At 37.2% G+C, this 18,345-nt stretch overlaps 1 protein-coding gene and 1 long non-coding RNA gene across 2 annotated transcripts; both read right to left on the bottom strand.

Annotated features, from left to right (window-relative positions):
• Positions 1-2,789: 2,789 nt before the first annotated feature.
• Positions 2,790-7,648, bottom strand: LOC112420185 (uncharacterized). Its single transcript, XM_024778866.2, has 2 exons — positions 4,020-7,648; positions 2,790-3,732 (listed from the first exon to the last, which is right to left on the bottom strand). Exons 1-2 carry the CDS (start codon positions 7,499-7,501, stop codon positions 2,790-2,792), a joined length of 4,425 nt encoding a protein of 1,474 aa, XP_024634634.1. The 5' UTR covers positions 7,502-7,648.
• Positions 7,649-15,800: 8,152 nt separating this feature from the next.
• LOC112420337 (uncharacterized) lies at positions 15,801-16,906 on the bottom strand. Its single transcript, XR_003010341.2, has 3 exons — positions 16,355-16,906; positions 16,088-16,136; positions 15,801-15,981 (listed from the first exon to the last, which is right to left on the bottom strand). It is a non-coding gene; the product is annotated as an uncharacterized lncRNA (long non-coding RNA).
• Between the last annotated feature and the right edge of the window lie 1,439 nt (positions 16,907-18,345).

The following is an 18,345-nucleotide window of genomic DNA, read 5'->3' on the forward strand; positions in this document are numbered from 1 at the left end:
CATTGGCAAAGTTAGCGCATGTTCGGAGAAATTAAGTGTCAGGATGGAAGAAATTCGCAAACTTGTAATCACTCAACATAGCAAGATGAGCACTCATCGCACCAAAACAAATCTCACAAATGAAGTTGCGACAATGGTTGCCAACAGCCTTATGCGACATGTATCTCAAAGGTTGATTTCCCTAGGTTCGATGAAAAGCGGATGAAGAAATGGCCTTATGTGACCAATTCTTCACACTCGATGCTACCCTGGAAGACTCAAAGGTTCGTTTATCTTCCATTCATTTGGAAGGTTCTTAACATAGAAAATCTTCATGCCACGATCCAGATCATGGTCGATGACCTTAAATCTGTTGTACTTGTACATTTTGAAGAAACATTGACTTAAAATCACTGTCACGCTAGCTCAATTGTAGTTTCTTGTGCTACTGTCATGTAAAATGCTTTCTATGCATCACAAGCAAGACAAAGTGTTTCTGCTACTACACTATCATAGGACTCTTGGATGCATTCTTTTCTTTTTTTTGGTGGAAATCTTGCTCTTAGTCTCAGAGATGTTGCTCATCTCAACTAATATGTTTGTAAAAGAAAAGAATTTTTCAAGACTATAAGCGGCGTTCAATAACAAATCTTACAAGTTTTAATTTTAGCAGAAAGATAGAACAAGTTCTCCCCTCGTGATAAATTCTAGTACAGCCACTTCCCACTTAGTTAGTTACAAGCATGTCTTTTTCAAATTGTATTACTACACACAACATTTGTGTCCTTCAGTAGTGATAATTCAAATCAATACAACTCATACATTGAATTCCAAATCCGTGTTGATTATTTGGGTGGCGCTCCTATTCACAACGGTACTTCTGTCCGCGATGACAGTGGCCAGTGGGTGGTGCTTCTGGCTGGTGGACGGTGGCGCTTCGCGATGGCAAGTCCCTATACACTCTGTTGCCAATATATTCTATGCACAGCAAGCCTTAACCTCTCCAATTTTAAGCAAAGTGAATGCATCATATGCAACTCTAAGTCTACGATTTACACCACCTCTATCAAAACATAGACTTCATTTAAGCAAGATTTCAATCATGTCAAACAACATATAATCCTTCCAATAATAAAATTTAACATTAGTTTCAAAGCTCAACCATTCACACGCCATGTTGCAAAAGAATCGACTTAGTACATGACTCATTCAGAAATTCAGTAAAAAGTTTCATAAGCACTACATAATTGTCCCAATTTTTTAGAGATTGATGAAGTAGGGAAACTTTCCAAACAGTAGGCATATCAGCTAAAAGTTGCAGAAAATTGTAGCTCTTCACTTCTTTTTGAACTGAAGCTTCGTGTACCTAAATATACATATATAAATATCAAATTATCTCCATTGAATTCATTTATGTCTTGTAGTTTCTAACCTACGGCAAAGAGATATAACAGCATATTAAAATGTACTTAAAACTACAAGCATATTATCTTGTGGTGTGAATAAAGCATTAATTTTGATTCACTTCACTTGCTATTCAATCTCTCATCACCTAGTTACAATTTAATATTGATTTTTATCATGTATGCTAGTATTAGAACCTTATTATTTCTTGAAATAAAGAAGCATAAAAGATAGCATTCTAGGCTACCTTACTAATACCATTCAGTCAGGTAACTAGATTTTGGCGGGACTCAATTCATCCTAAAATCATACAAAATTACAAGTTTGCATTTGTGCAACAAAGAGAATCATGCTTCCTACAAGCATCAAGATCTACACTATGCTGTGCTCCTCGTAGCAATTCCATGACCTTTCCAATTCTCGATACTTCTCTTATGTTTAAGTACACAGCAACTTAAGGGCCACGCTTGTGCCTGTTGCGTCTACAACACAGGTCATAGCAATTCAACCTTAGGTGTAGAATTCTAAAATCATTAGCCATAGTAATGCTAGAATCATTATGCAGAAGTATAAGTAAGAATTCCAAAGAAACTGTTATGTGAAAATCGTTATCTGTAATGCATGGAATCAGTATGAATTCAGAAGGGTGATCTTTTCCTTTTGATTCTTCCCTTAAGGATTAAAGATAGAACATGAACACTTACTAGTGCAAGCATCTTTTCTGTTGTTATTGTAGATGTTCACCTCCATGCTGCAAACATCAGCATTCAGCCTTGTAACTATGTTTTTGTCACAAACAGAAATAAGAGATTCTCTAGCATTCAGCATCTTTTCCATTTTTGTCATGACATTGTTAGTATTATTTTTTTTTAATAATATTCAAGAGTCTAGAACTTGTAACTTCTTTGGCACAAAATCATCTTCAGCCAACTTCTGCTACGATATCACCCTATTCAGGTGCAGATTTAAACTATACTGGTGCAACACAAGGAGATGTGAGTTCCATTCTGTGTAATGTAGAGGGTCCTGGCTTAAATTTCAGATCTCTTGAAGCTAATAACGGTTTTGAGTCAATAATATAAATCACTTCTCATCGACTTCTCTCTACGCTAGTCACGTCGCACTACACTCTGCAGTGTTCTAGAGAAAGTGTAGTAGAAGTTGTAAAATCCAAAGACAACAATAACAATTATATTCTACCACTTCCCTCAAGTTGAAACTCACCAATCTCTCCGTTTTTTAAGTATAAACACACTTAAGAAAAGAAACAACAATAGCAAACTGCAAATGTTTGTTTCTCATTAGGCTAAGCAAAAACAAAAATAAAACAATGACATGAAGTTGAAATATAAATTCAAAATAACAATGTGTAACAAGAAAGCCATCTTACCTATTTACATACATTGTTATAGTAGACCTCTTACAATCATTTCACGAAGTTTCTTTGCCTTATCATATTCACCTTTATCAAACAAAGAATGGATAATTATTTCAAAAGTTTTAGCATCTGGAATGCAACCACTGGCTTTCATTTTTGATACCATGGCCAATGCACCATCAAACAAGCCTGTCATACCCCTCTGGTAAGTGGCACCAGCATTTATCAAACCAAATGGCATCACCACATAACAGAAAGCACCCCAGGGCGTGATGAAAGACGTCTTTTCTCTATCCTCAGGAGCCATCCTGATCTGATTGTAGCCGGAGAAACCGTCCATGAAGGAGAAAACCTTGCACTTAGCAGTGTTATCAACCAATACATCAATGTGAGGCAAAGGAAAATTATCCTTCGGACTAGCCTTGTTCAAGTCCCGATAATCAACACACATTCTGACTTTACCATCTTTCTTTGGAACAGGCACTATGTTGGCCAACCATTGAGGATACTCTGATGTGACTAGGAAACCTGCATCAATTTGCTTTCGCACTTCCTCTTTGATCTTGAGGGCCATATCAGGATGAGATCTTCTCAATTTCTGTTTTACCGGAGGACACTCAGGCTTCAACGGTAGTCTGTGTTCAACGACATCAGGGTCTAGACCCGGCATGTCTTTGTATGACCATGCGAATATATCAACATATTCTCTGATAAGCTCAATTACTCTTTTCTTGACAGATACATCCAACGATGCCCCAATCTTGATTTCTTTCTTGTCTTCCTCAGTACCCAGATTGATGATTTCTATCTCCTCCTGATGAGGTTGAATTGTCTTCCTTTCTTGTTCCAACATCCATTTGATCTCATTCGGGATCTCCTCATCCTCCTCTGCCACAGCCTCGTAAACCGGGACCTCAAAGTTGGGAGAAAGCATGGGGTCACTGTGTTCAACGGATTCACTTATGTTCAGTCTGCACATGATTCATGATTGATTTTAATGAGTAAATGCAGACCTTTGGTTTTGAAATTTAAAAGAAAAAGAGAATGATTTTTTTGGATTTTTGTATTACCATTTTTTCCAGAAAAAGTAACAAAAAATAAAAAGTAATAAAGGCCGTGATAGAAACGACGATTTTTATTTGTAATAAAAGTACTAGAAGCAAAACAAAGCCCTACATGATTTCACTTTCGCCTTGGGCAGAACGAAAGGAGTTTTCTTAAAAACAAAAAACAACAAGAGACAAGACAAACACATTACTTAGAGCGGGGTGTCACAGAAGGAATGTCAACAGCAATCCAGTTGCAGCAAGCTCCTCCAGGCGTCACAAAGACCGGTGTCACTCCTCCAGATACATCATCTAAAATTGCATTGGTCTCTGGCGAATCATGAATGAAACCAGCACTGTGGAAAGAACCTCTGGTAGGGTCGAACATCCCAGGCTTACTGTTAAGGAAACCAATTCCCTCCTTACGCTTGTTTTCTGGCAACTCCACTAGCTGACCCCAGCCTTCGGTTTTGCCTTCCTGAATTACTCTCCGGGCATCCTTCAACGAAGCCATACAAGTCTCAATCTTACCGACACTTTCTTCGGCAGAGAACCCTTGGAATGATGGCCCGTCCGAACTACTACCACCGATAACAGAGAAAGCAGACAAATTGCTGATTAAAAAGGCCGATTCGCCACTCACAGTGATCAACTTTCCACGACTTACAAACTTCAATTTCTGATGGAGAGTAGATGTCACAGCCCCAGCGTCATGAATCCATGGTCTGCCGAGCAAACAGCTGAAAGAAGCCTGGATTTCCATGACTTGGAAAGTAACCTGAAATTCATGTGGGCCGACCGAAATTGGTAAATCTACCTCACCATACACCGATCTCCTAGTTCCATCGAAGGCCCTTACCGTCACCTTGCTAAGTCTCAAAGGAGCCTCGGAGTATGCCAATTGGTCGAAAGTTGACTTGGGCATCACATTAAGTGCAGAGCCGGTATCTATCAGGACGTTGGATAACGAGTCCGTTCTGCAAAGTACAGAGATGAATAATGCTTGATTATGCTTATTCCCCTCCGCCGGGAGATCTTCATCACTGAAAGTCAGACTGTTACATACGGTCACATTCCCCACAATGCTTTCGAATTGACCCAGAGTTACATCATAATCCACAAATGCCTGGTCTAGTACTTTCCTCAGGGCATCCCGATGAGCACCAGAACTTGATAACAGGGCCATGATGGAAATCTTCGCAGGAGTTTGTAACAGCTGGTCCACCACCCTGTATTCACTCTTCTTGATCAGCTTCAAGACTTCATCGGCATCCTCAAAGTCAAACTCTTTGGCCTGCTCCCCAGCTTTACCTTTACCGGCGTTTCGCTCTTTTACTGGCTCATCGACCGGAACACTAACACTCTTCGGACCCACCGTAGGAAAGATGCGGCCACTCCTCAAAATCCGGCTATTCTCTGCGATATTATCCACAGCAACAGGTGAAGTTGTCTCACTTCCGGGCTCTAGAATCGTGCCTTCATACTTGTAGGGTACAGCTTTCTGAGCAGTAGTAGGCGTGGGCCTAGGCACACAGATTACCAAGGGAGTACCAACGGGCTTTGTACTGTTAGGGTTTATCACCAGCGGCCTCCTGGCTCTGAATACCGGAGTGACAACGCAGACGTCCTTGCTCTCGGGTTCCCTTGTAACCACAAGTTCTCTTCTATTTAGGAGACCCTGCACATCATTCTGGACTTGTATACATCCACGAGGATCCATCGAACATATGTCACAAGCTTCATGATTGTGGTTGAAGAGAGTTGCTTTACACATTTTCACATGTATCGGTACCAGAGGAGTCTTGATATCACCTACAGAGAGAATGCGAGCCTCTTCCTGATCGTCTTGAATCATATTAACAGCAGGCCCATGAGTAGGCAGAGGATTGTTCTGAGCTACAGCATCAGGGTCGGTGAAGGTTAACTCTTTACTATTTATCAGTTTCTGAACCTCTTTCTTAAGAGCAAAACAACGCTCCACATCGTGGCCTGGTGCCCCTTGATGGTAAATACAATGAAGGTCCGGACGGTACCAGCGTGGGAGAGGGTCCGGAATGCGAGGAGGTGGTATTGTTTGGACCAGATTCTGTGCAAGTAAAGAAGGGAGCAATGCTCCATAGGTCATTGGCAAGGGGTCAAATTGTTGTTTTTGATTTTGCTGGTTGTAGGGAGCTTGAGGACGGGGTTGTTGTTGTGGGGGGTTATATGGCCTTTGTTGGTATGGTTGTTGAGGATAGTAGGGTTGTTGAGGATGGTAGGGTGGTTGAGAGAGTTGTTGTGGGTTATATGGTTGTTGATATAGTGGGGGATAGTATAATGAAGGCCCTTGAGGTCTTGGTGGTTGATAGTTTGGGTTCTGGGGTGCGGTCATTTGTGGGGTGATATTGGCAACAAAGAGGTGATTAGGGTACACGGGCTGAGGTCCTCCATGAGCCACCATGCCAACCTCTTGAGCATTCCTCTTTGGGTAACCATTCCCAAATTTCTTATTACCACTGGACGAAACTCCTGAAGAACCACCTGAAGAACTTCCCGAAACAGCTGCTCCCTTACGAGCCCACTCCTCGATACGCATTCCTGTTTCCACCAAGTCAGTGAACTTCTGTGATGCACAGACAATCATCTTTTCTGAATAACAAGGGCTCAGGGTTTCATAGAACAAATCTGAAAGTTCCCTCTCATCCAAGGGAGGACGAATCTGAGCAGCTTTTTGAATGAAGCGTTGTGCGTATTCTTTGAACGATTCTTTATCTTTCTGGGTTAAGGACTGCAACTCCTTGCGACTTGGCGCCAGATAGGTATTATATTTGTACTGTTGCATGAAGGCCTCAGCCAACTGTTCAAAAGTAGTGACTCCTTTCAATCCCATGAACCAGGTATGTGCCGGACCAGTCAAACTATCCTGGAAGCAGTGAATGAGTAAGGGAACATTATTCTTGTAAGCTATCATCTTGCTAATATACATAGTTAGATGATTTTGTGGACACGTGTCCCCTTGATACTTCTCAAATACAGGCATCTTGAACTTTGGAGGTATGTTTACATCTGGTACCAAGCAAAGGTCATATATGCTTTGGACGACTGTTTCCTTTCCCCGCATATTACTCATCTTCTTCTCTAGAGCACCGAACCTTTCTTCCCAATCGATTGCTTTATCATCCCCCATTATACTGTCAGAGTGATAAATCTGCTCTTCATGTTGTGGCCCAACATGCACAGTAGGACCTGCTTGAGTCATGGTAGCTTGAGGAATCGGTTGACTCATCTGGAAATGTGCCGAAGTCTGTTGACCCTGTGCGAAAGGCATTTCAGTAGCGCCTGGACCAAAAACCCCGTTAGTTGCAATCGGCATGCCCCAAGGGTAGCCTGAAGGCATGGAATATTGAGGAGTAGCAAAGGGACCCTGGGGGCCAAGAGGACGGAAGCCTGAGTTGCCCATAGTTGCCATATTACCAGAAGAAAAATCAGTTATCAGAGGCTGGGTGAGGCCGATAGTTGTAGTAGTAGTCGGAGATGGTTGCGGGGGACCCTCAGGTGCAGCTGTGACAACCACAACAGGAGCTGAATTGGAGATTGCTGCTTGCTCTCTCTCAGCCATCATAGTTTCCATCATAAGTGCCATTCTTTCCATCTCCCCCTTGAGGTTAACCAGTTCCTCTCTGAGCTGAGCGTTTTCCTGTTCTGCCGCTAACATCCTTTTCTTGATATGAGCTCGAGTGTTGTGAATGCGAGCGGGTTTGTACTGAATACGCCGGGCCACTTTGCTTTTCTGAGGCAGAAATGAGGAGAGTATGAGACTTGGATTTTGATACTTTTTATGAATGCAATATGATGCATGATATGCTATATGCCAAAATATGCGATTTTTATATATATTTTTTTTTATTTTTATTGAAGGACCTATAAAAGCAGTTTTGTAAACATACCAACCTAAACAAATCATAAAAAAACAAAGTTGATTACAAGATAATTCCCTTTCTAACAACAAAGCCAAGGGATAAACTTTCAAAGAAAAACAAGATAATTCCCTTTCTAACAACAAAGCCAAGGGATAGACTCCGTAACTACACAAAAAAACATCAAAACAAACTGAAAGACTCTCAAGCCTCTGAACCGAGCTACTCCTCAAAATCAGAAAGCGGCCCATCAAAGAGATCCATACGTTTCTTCTTCCGCCCGGGAATTTGATCAAGCGCGGCATCTTTCTCCTTGATACTCTTTTTCAGCTGGGCGATTATCACATCTTTCTTGTGGCTATCATAAGCTTCTTGCTCTAGTAGGGCCATCACAGCCTCATATTCCTGATCCTTTTTCTGATACTCCCCTTTCCACTTTTGTACTTCACGTTCCGCCTCAACTAAACGCTCTTGGTATTCCTTCTCGGTGTCAAAGGTCATAGGTAGGGGTGGTGCTGGAGTGATTGCAGATACAAATCTTGATATCTTGTAAGGCATCCCAATTTGAGCAACTCTATCTATCACCCACTGAGTATATGATTCATGAACGGCTCCTGTCTTCCTCCCTAACTGGCTCTTGTCTCTTCTACGAATGGTGTGCCAAGCTCGCACAACCTGCTCTTTCATGCCTTTACTGTCATCTACGTTGAGGTAATACACATTCTCTAGATAGATGCTGAGCGGCTTCCCTTCCATGGGATATCCGAACTGACGTCTGGCAAGCGTAGGATTGTAGCTAATTCCTCCTTCTATACCAAGAAGGGGTACATTGGCAAATTTCCCACAACTGTCAATAATAGTTCCTTTGTCATAAACCCGATCGTACCACACTACCTCGGTTGGAGTCAGGGACATGAGTCTTTTTGACCAAAGAAGGTTTTCTGGATTGGTGGTGAAGCGAGGAGTTCGGGGTAAGTGCGAGGTGATCCATCGATATAGCAATTGTGCACAACAAAGGATAGTTCCACGACCAGCCTGGGTGCGCCTATGGATGGAGAGGTAAGTATCACCTAATAAGGTAGGGACAGGGTTCCTTGACAAGAAAATTTGAATGGCTTTAATGTCCACAAAGTTGTCGAGGCTAGGGAAGAGTACGAGGCCATAAATAAGCAAGGCAAGGATGGAGTTAAAGGCATAGGCAACCCCCATTTTGTCAAAGAATGTGGTCCTTTCGTAAAGAAAATCGGTGGAGAAACCCAAAAGTTTTCCCTTAGTGATGAGATGTGCTTTCACTTCGTCCGTTTCAAGATGGAGAGCTGCGGCAATGGTTGAGTGCTTGGGGATTTCCTCGAGGCCACTGAAAGGTACTTTGTCCAACACTGGTAGATTAATCCAACAAGAGTACTCCTCCAAGGTGGGGAGAATCTGGTAATCTTGAAAAGTAAAGCAATGGTAGCCCGGGTCATAGAACTGAACAAAAGCGTTGAGAAGCCCTTCGTCGATATCTGTCTTAACAACACCCATCAAATTTCCATGTTGCTTGTAGAAATCGTCCATACAAACCACTTTCTTCCCTAGCTTCCTCAAACTCAAGAGATCTGGCCTCCTGAAACTATACTGCCTAAGGTTCCTCATATCTACAATGTTTACAACAAAGCTTTTATAAGTCCTTCAAAAAAAATGATGAATGGAAAAAATATTTATGGATGGATGCATGTATGCATGATGAAGTTAAATTCATATGTTGGAGTCAAAGGGTAACAACGCCATTTGGTAAGGACTAAGGTTTTTAGATTGCACTTGTAACAAGGGTTCTACCAAGTTCCCAAAGTCTTTAACCACTTCCGAATATTTATCGGGTGACGGGAGTACTCCCATTCCAATTATATTCGTCGGAAAGTCTCGTTTGGGTGTAGTATCGCGTATCAACTAATTCAAGAGTACTCTCGATTAGCCACCGCACTACGTTCCTAAAAGGCCAAGATGGGTTACAGGTGACTAAAGGTCCTCAACTTCAAAGGTCACTTGAAAATAGCATGCCAAACATGAGTACTCACGTTGACAACATATACTTCCAAGATCCCTCCGTTGAGTGGGGTTATCACATGTGCCAATACCGAAGAGTACTCTTGGCATGGAACTATGATTATACCACCGTCCTATCTTAAGTTTCCCTCAAGCTCGGGTGTAGAGCTTATCGCACCACTCACGTAATAAAGCAAACATGTAAGCAAAATATTTACAAAGCATAAACAAATAATAAAGCACAAAATAAAGAAAGTGAGGTGGGTTTAACCCGCATAGGATCTAAGTCCCCAGTGAAGTCGCCATTTCTGTGCTCGCGATTTTCGGATATCAAACCATTGATTGATTTGAAACGTCAATCTTTGAACTCTCGATTTTTATTCTTGGGAAGGGAAAAAATGAGTAAAAACCCTTATCGAGACTTTGGATTCGGGGGTTGGTTTCGAATAGGGAAGGTGTTAAGCACCCTAAACGACTATGGTATTCCATAGGAACCTCTTACCTAGATTATCTTGTGCTAAACTACTTGTTTATTTGAAAAATTATTGCCTAATGTCTAAGTGAAAGAATGGAGGGAGAAGAAGTATATTTTTATTTGATTTGGAAGGACGAGTCCTCTGCCTACGTACCCTTTTTGGGAAAGGGATCAAAACCGACGTAGTTCCACTCAAAAATTTCTTTGGTGGGTTAGGTTGATTTTAAGATTTTTGAAAATGGTTTTAAGAAGAGAAAGAGGCCTCAAGGCATGAGATAAAAGAAATGAGTGAGGTTGATTGATTTTAAATTTTGAAAATGATTGAAGTTGAATTAAAATTGATTGAAAATTTGATTAAGAAAATAAAGGGAAAATGTTGCTAAGAAAAAATATTTTTTGAATTTGACATATTTGATTTTTTTTGTGAAAAATGATTTTTCTAAACTAACGGTGAAAACTAACGTAACGTCGTAAAAAACTAACGGAAAGCGGTAAATAAAATGTGGTAGTGTCGGTGCTTGTGTTACCTACATTATTACATCAATTCCTAAATACAACCCTAAGGCCTTTATGCCAAAATAAAATGCAAGAAATAAAATTACATCAATTCCCTATTTATACATACTAAGTCAATGACAAAATAAAATGATGAGAAAATTGAATATGCATGCTATGATTTAAGACAAAAATTAAATGGTTAGTAATCACAAGGAATATTATGATGAATGAGACATAAGAAATAATAAGCAAGAATTAAGATAATAAAAAATTTAAGATCATCATATAAGAAATAATAAAAAAAACAAATTAAAAGGGAAAAAAAAGGATGGATTTTTAACAATGATAGAAAATTAAAAATAGTGAGAAAAAACATTTTTGGAATTTTTTTCTAAACGTAAAAATGTCAAAAAGAATAAAAAACAGCATTTAAAAAGTAAAAACAATAACAAATAAAAATAATAAACAAATTGGCTCAGCAGGATTAATTCTGGACCATTGGATTAAATCAATGGTCCAAGTTCAAACCCCTGGATTCATCATAGCCATTGGATCAAAGATCCAAGGGTTTAAAAAAAAAACCACAAAAATAGAGAAGATAACAAGAGAAAGCACAATGACCGTCAGATCAACGATCTGACGGTTCAAACAGAAAGCATACCACAGTCCACACAGCAGAACACATACAGAATTTAAAACAGATCAAACAGTGGCCGTCAGATCATGGAACGATCCAGATCTGATGGCTACTAACGCGATGGAGCATTGTATGGTTATGAGTACGCGCGCGTGTGATCCGGCAAAAAAGAAAACATTATAAAAGCAAATTTAACAAAAAAATAACATAAAATTAAAACACTTCTCTCTCTAAGTTAAACTTAGAGAGAGAAACTCTCCCCTCCCACAAAGAACACACGCGGCCGGAGAAGAAGAAGAGGGGCGGCCAGAGCTGCTCCGGCGCGGTGGTCGGCCGGAGCGCCGCCGCGCCGGAGTTTTTTTTTTTTTTGCTTTTTTTGAAATTTTTTTACATCAAAATACTCCTCTTCCCTTCCTCTACTCGAATCCAAGCTCAAAACTTCGAAAACAAACACCAAAAATCCTAGATCTACAAGTGAAAATGTGAAATTTTTACCTCTTTTTCCGGTCTCCTCCTTTCCTAGCTTGAATCCGGTCCGTTTCGTTCCCTTCCTTTTCCGGTTCGGCCTCCTCCTCTTCCTTTCCGGTTCGGCCTCCTCCTCTTCCTTTCCGGTTCGCCTCTTTCCTTGCTTTCCGGCGCGGCTCTTTCCTTGCTTTCCGGCGCGGATTTGTGCTAGTTGTGGTTCGGATTTGTGTTGTCGTGGTTCGAATTTGTGTTGTTGTGGTTCGGATTTGTGTTGCTTTTGGTTCAAATTTGTGTTGTTGTGGTTCGGATTTGTGTTGTTGTTATTGAATAAGGTATCTGCAGTTATGGTGTTGCTGGGTTTTTCTATGAATCTATGAATGTTCTTCCTAAACTCATACTATTTTCTTTGTAATTTTTGGGTTTGATTTGAAAAAGGTTGGAACAGTAGAAAATTAGGGTTTATGAATTGCTGCTGGTTTTCTGACGTGAACAGTGACTTCTGGCCCATTTCCCAATGATTGACAGGGTTTTTATAGTGACAAACTAGGGTTGGCTCTGGTACAAAACAAAGACCAAAATGCCCCTGCAGCTGAGACTTGGGGACAAAGGCTTAACAAATAAATAAATAAATAAAAATAAAAAGAATGAATAAAAAGAAAAAGAAAAAGAAAAGCAAAAGAAAAAGAAGAAAGGGAAGACGTATGTCTTCTTCTTTTCTTTGTTGTGTTTTTTTTTATAAAAAAAAAAAAAATAATAATAATAATAATAATAATAAAATAAAACAATAATAAACAAACTAAAAAAGACAAATAAAAAAAAAATAATAAAATAATAAAAAAAAATAAAAAGTCCCTTCGGAATCTGACATGAGGTACTTCAAAGTATCCTCCCTGCCGAAATTTCGATTGAAATGATTAATAAGAAAAGACGCCTTTTAAAAAAAAACGATTAGGCCTTCTCTTTTTTGACGTGATCGTTACGATAAAAAAAACTATGCGTCGTAAAAACGAAAGTGAGACGGTTTTTAATTGTTGTGAAATGCGAACGTTGATTTAAATGTAAAAATAAAAACTTTTTGAATGACTAAAGACAAGACACTCGAATTTTAAATGGTAAAAAAAACGAATAAAAAGGGAACGTGAACCATTTTAAAATACGGACAAGAGATTTTAAACGGTCCAAAATTGGGGTATGACAAAGCCCTTCTTACAAAATCCTTTGATCATAGTATTATATGTATACACATCAATATTGTAGCCATTGACCAAAACATCTTCAAAAACTTTTTGCGCATCCTTTAGTCTTCCACTTTTGCATAATCCATTGATAAGAATATTGTATGTGCACACACTTGGTTGTATATTGTGGTCTTTAAGTTTTGTTAACAATTCAATTGCCTTGTCAACATGATGGTTTTTGCATAAAGCATCCAATAAAGAATTGTAAGTAATTATATTAGGTGGTTGACCTCTATCATGCATCTCTCCGATAAGTTTCAAAGCATATGAGATTCTTCCCGATTTGCACAAACCATCAATAAGGGAATTGTACGTCACCACATCGGGAAAAATTTGTTTGCAATGCATTTCTTCAAAGAGTTTCATGGCTTCATCCACCATTTTAATCTTACAAAATCCACTAATCATGATACTGTAACTATGAACGTCAGGAGCCACTCCAATTTGAGCCATAGTGTTGAATATACTTTCGGCCTTGTTCACCTCATTTACCAGACAATATCCATTCATTAAAGAGTTATAAGTAACAATGTTAGGTTTTACATCTTTTTTCATCATCACAACAAACACATTTTTAGCTTCTTTCACTTTTCCTTCCTTACAAAATGCATCAACCAATATACTAAAGGTATACACAGTTGGGTTGATGTTTTCCAATATCATTTTATGTAACAAACCAATTGCATCTTTCAATTGACCCATAATGCATAAACCACAAATTAAAGTATTATAAGTGACAACAGTAGGACAAATTCTCTTAGCAACCATTTCAGAATAGAAATCAAAAGCATCGTTAACAAGTTTATCTTTGCACACACCATCAATAATCGTGTTGTACATCACCACATCAAGTCGAACCAATTTCCCATCAATTCGTCTCAGCATTTCTAAGGCAGCTTTTGTTTGTCCAACTTTACATAACCCGTTGATCAAGGTCCTGTAACTAACTTGGTTCAACTGAAATCCAAGTGCTAACACCTTATCATGAAAGTGCAATGCTTTATGGATGTCACCTTTGAGACAAAGACCCTTGATGAGTGTAGTCAAAGTTATGGCATCCGGCTCATAACCCTTTTTGAGAATGTTGGAAAATACTGAAAATGAAAGAGAGTTATGACCCAATTGAGAAAAACAATTGATCAAGATGCTCAAAGTGACCAAGTTTGATGCGATTCCATTGAATTCCATTTGTCGATGAAGGGAAACAACAATGGAGTAATGATTAGCCTTGACAAGAGAACCTAAAATCTTGCCAAATTGGATGATGGATGGTGTAGGGTTCTTCTGATGGAGCAAGTGATTGAATGAGGAAACGAGATTGTGTAATTGAGAGTATAAGGTTGTTGAGTTTGAAAAAGAAGAATAAGAGGTGAAGCAATGAATTAGGAAAATAGGGTTTAGAAATTGGAAATTAGGAAAATTGGTAATGAAAACAGAAAAAGCAACAAACCTCGAACGTGAAAACAACATTATTGTGGTTTAAGGAATATCACAGTTTGTGTTCGTATGTCACTCATTAAAAAAAAAACATCTTGCTCCTTCTTATCATGACAGCATATCTTAGGAATTCAACCTAACATTGTAACTTTAGGTGTGTGTTCACATGGGAAAGGTTAATTCTTTCCTACCATGGAAAAATTGGATTCAATGATCAGATTAAGTGAAGAACATATTCTTAACATGCTCTCTCAACACTAGATTTTTCTTCACACTATTTTCGAACAATTTAAAAATTCTGAAAATTAATTTTCAAAAATTAAAAAAATGGAAAAAATATAAAAAAAATTCAGATAATTTTTTTTTTTAATTTTGTAGTTCATTTATTGAAAAAAAAATTATTTCAATAAAATTAAAATTTTGGAAACTAAGATAAGTTTTATTTTTCTAAAAAGAATATATTTTTTTAATTTCATAATAAAATAAGATATTCTGAAAAATAAAATAAAAATCCTATAAAAAAATTTGAAATTAAAGTTTTTTATTTTTCTAAGAAAATAAAATTCTGGAAAATAAGGTTTTTGAAATAAAATTCTGAATAATTTTTTTTTCATTTTTTCAAAAAAAAAATTATCTGAATTTTTTTATATTTTTTCGATTTTTTTAATGTCTGAAAATTAATTTTCAAAATTTTTAAATTGTTAGAAGATAGTTTGAAGAAAAATCTAGTGTTGAGAGAGCATGTTAAGAATGTGTTCTTCACTTAATATAATCATTAAATCCAACTTTCCTAACTTTCCGATGGTAAGAAAGGATTAACCTTTCCCATGTGAAATGTCACCGTAACTTTAAACATCTTGATTAATTCTTTCTGCCATCTGAATCAAATCAATTTCACTTTTTTTATATTGGGTAAGATTCTCAAGTTAGGTTACTACTAGAAAAATTTCATATAGAGACGGGAGATATCTGTCTCTAAATTGCAAAATTTCCGTCACTAAACCTGTTAGAGACGGAATTGGAGACGGATCAAGTTCCGTTGTTAATTTCGTCGTCTCTAAGTTTGTTAGAGACGGAATTAATATTTCCGTCTCTGACTGGAGACGGAACAAATTCTGTCTCTGATTGGAGATAGAAAAATTCCGTCACTAACAATAAAAAACCGTCACTCAAAGATGAAACTGATCAATATAAATCCGTCTCTAGGGTATATAATTCCGTCTCTACAGAGACGGAACTTAAATTCCGTCTCTAAATATATTGTTTTTTTAAAAAAAAATAAAAATGCCTCTAAAATCAAATCCACAATAGCAATTTTAAACTATATTGGTCTAAGCAAGCATTTAAAATTTATAAACTTTACTTGCTTGAGTCAATACATAATATTCTAATAGAGTTTAACTTCTCATAAAATAAGTTGTCATTTATTTACACTTGCATCTTATTTAAGCTTCACAGGTCAAATTCTAGATAATGTGCACTCCATAGCATCCATTAGGAAACCTGCACCCAAGAAAATTAGTAAGCTCTAAATAATAAAGACTAAGACTAATACTATTTATTAATGAAATTTTAACAAATGAGAGAATTAGAGACTAATGTAACTTACATCTTTGGTAAAACATAAGGGAGCTTATTTCTGAATACAATTCCATAACCTTTTTGAATGGCAACAGAAAAGCTGATTAGTGACATTGAAAATTGTTAAAAATATGCCTTAAATGGTTGAATTAGATCAGATTTCAAGCTCTAAATCTGGTTTAAAAGTAATTATATAACTTGCTCCAAATCTGAGACCCTAAACTTATAAGAATGCATGGAATCCTTGACTGCTGAAAATGCGGAAAAACTTAGCCTATAGGGATCGAGACTTTACCTTTTATTTGGTCCATCACATGTCGTGTTTCATCTTTGGCTGGAATTTTAAGTTCACAGCCAGTGACAAGTTCAACTCCAAGCATCAAACCTTTTCCTCACATCAGCAATTATCATAGAATAAAAAAACAAGTTTATTAGAGACATAGAGAGAGAAAAACAAACTCTGATTCTTTTGTAAACATAACTCATGTCAGCTATAACCTATTGTCCTCCACTATGTTACTCTCCCTAGAATGAACTAGATCTCCCACCTATGCTTCCGCACGGGTCATATATGGTTCACAATATCACTTGAAAATAGATTGAAAATAGTGGATCAGACACAAACCTGTATTTTACGTATATATGCCCAGATACTCAAACACAAAACCTGTAATGTCCCTGCAATTCAGCTTCTATATATTTATGCAAACGTATTGCAACAATAACAGAAGTCCTTTCACACACTATTTCCATAGAAGAAAACACAAAACAGTACGTATATCAAGTTAATATCTTTCTCAACATCTTTCAAGTTAATATTGAGAAAACAGTAAGCAATAAGAAACTTTCTCAGACCCATAGCGTATCTCAGTTTTTAAAATATTATTAATCACAGTTTCAACATCTTTCTCAAGCTCTCTGTCATAAAAAAAAATAAAAAATCTTAATTACATAAGCAATAATAAACTTTCTCAGACTCTTTCAACAAAATTACTCCACATTCCACATTCTAATATACAGAATCATACCTTGTCTGAAAAAAGAAAGCAAATAAACATAAAAAATTAAGTTAAGCTTGATTACCTATCATATATTTAGAGAAGTTAGAAACACTAAAACTTTAAAATAAACTATTAGCTGAACAAAATTTAGGAGTGAAAACTCGTCAACTCAACAATATAGAAGACACTTTAAGCAAGATTGGATATATGCAATATTGCAACAATAGCACTGTTAGAACACAGGTGTGGTCAATGTATGAATATACAATATACCTCTTAAGAAGGTAAGGCATGTAAAGAATGTAACCTTAAATCATAAATTTATGAGGAAATTACAATAGTTCTTGTTTTGCAAATGCAGTAAAGGAAACAAAAGAAAATTAGACAGAGAAAATTTAATCACAGTTTCCACATCTTCCTAAGCTCTCTGTCATAAAAAAATAAAATCTTAATTACATAAGCAATAATAAACTTTCTCAGACCTCTTTTAACAAAATTACTCTACATTCCACGTTCTAGTATACCGAACCATACTCAAAGGGCACTCTTTATCGTTTCTTTTTGGGAATAGAAGTTCTAAACAATGCTTAAAATAAATATTACAAAAAGAATTTTCATCTCATTGTGGGTTACAAAAGCAAAGTAACAGCAGACACCAACAACCCATTATCTTAAGCTTCAACATAAAAATAATAAGAACAATACTATATGTGTAAATAACCATCAGTTCTGTAAAAAGAAAGGTATTTTCCATATGTAATATACACCAAAAAACAAATTCAACTTCTTACTTCGTATCATTGGTAGATATATATTTATCCATAATAACAAATTATAGAATGCATTGACTAACTTGAATGAACTTGAAGGCACTTTAATACCAACAAAATATAAATCCTGCTAACATGTTTGCCACTGCTGCCACCAATATGCATGGAAGATTATTTTCTTTTTTTATTGGTTGCTTGTGGGACTATCTCCACACAACTTACTACATTTGCTCAATGATTTAGACCCTCCATGATCTAAGATTTTGAGTAGAGAACTGCTGCAATAAACTTCAAACTAAACCACATTCCTACCACAATCTTAATCATTAAAATCAATTCATAAGAAAAATGTCCAATTTATAAGTTTTTTCATGATAAAAAATTGGCTAATGACAAAATAAACAAAATTTTAAAGCGTGTCCATACTCTTATCTCATTGTAAAGGCTTTTGAAACTTTTAGTTCTATAAACTCAATAATAATATCAACAGAAATAAGTGGACTACATCAGCCTAT

The sequence above is a fragment of the Medicago truncatula genome, chromosome 3 (genome assembly GCF_003473485.1).
Source record: "Medicago truncatula cultivar Jemalong A17 chromosome 3, MtrunA17r5.0-ANR, whole genome shotgun sequence".
Taxonomy (NCBI): domain Eukaryota; kingdom Viridiplantae; phylum Streptophyta; class Magnoliopsida; order Fabales; family Fabaceae; genus Medicago; species Medicago truncatula.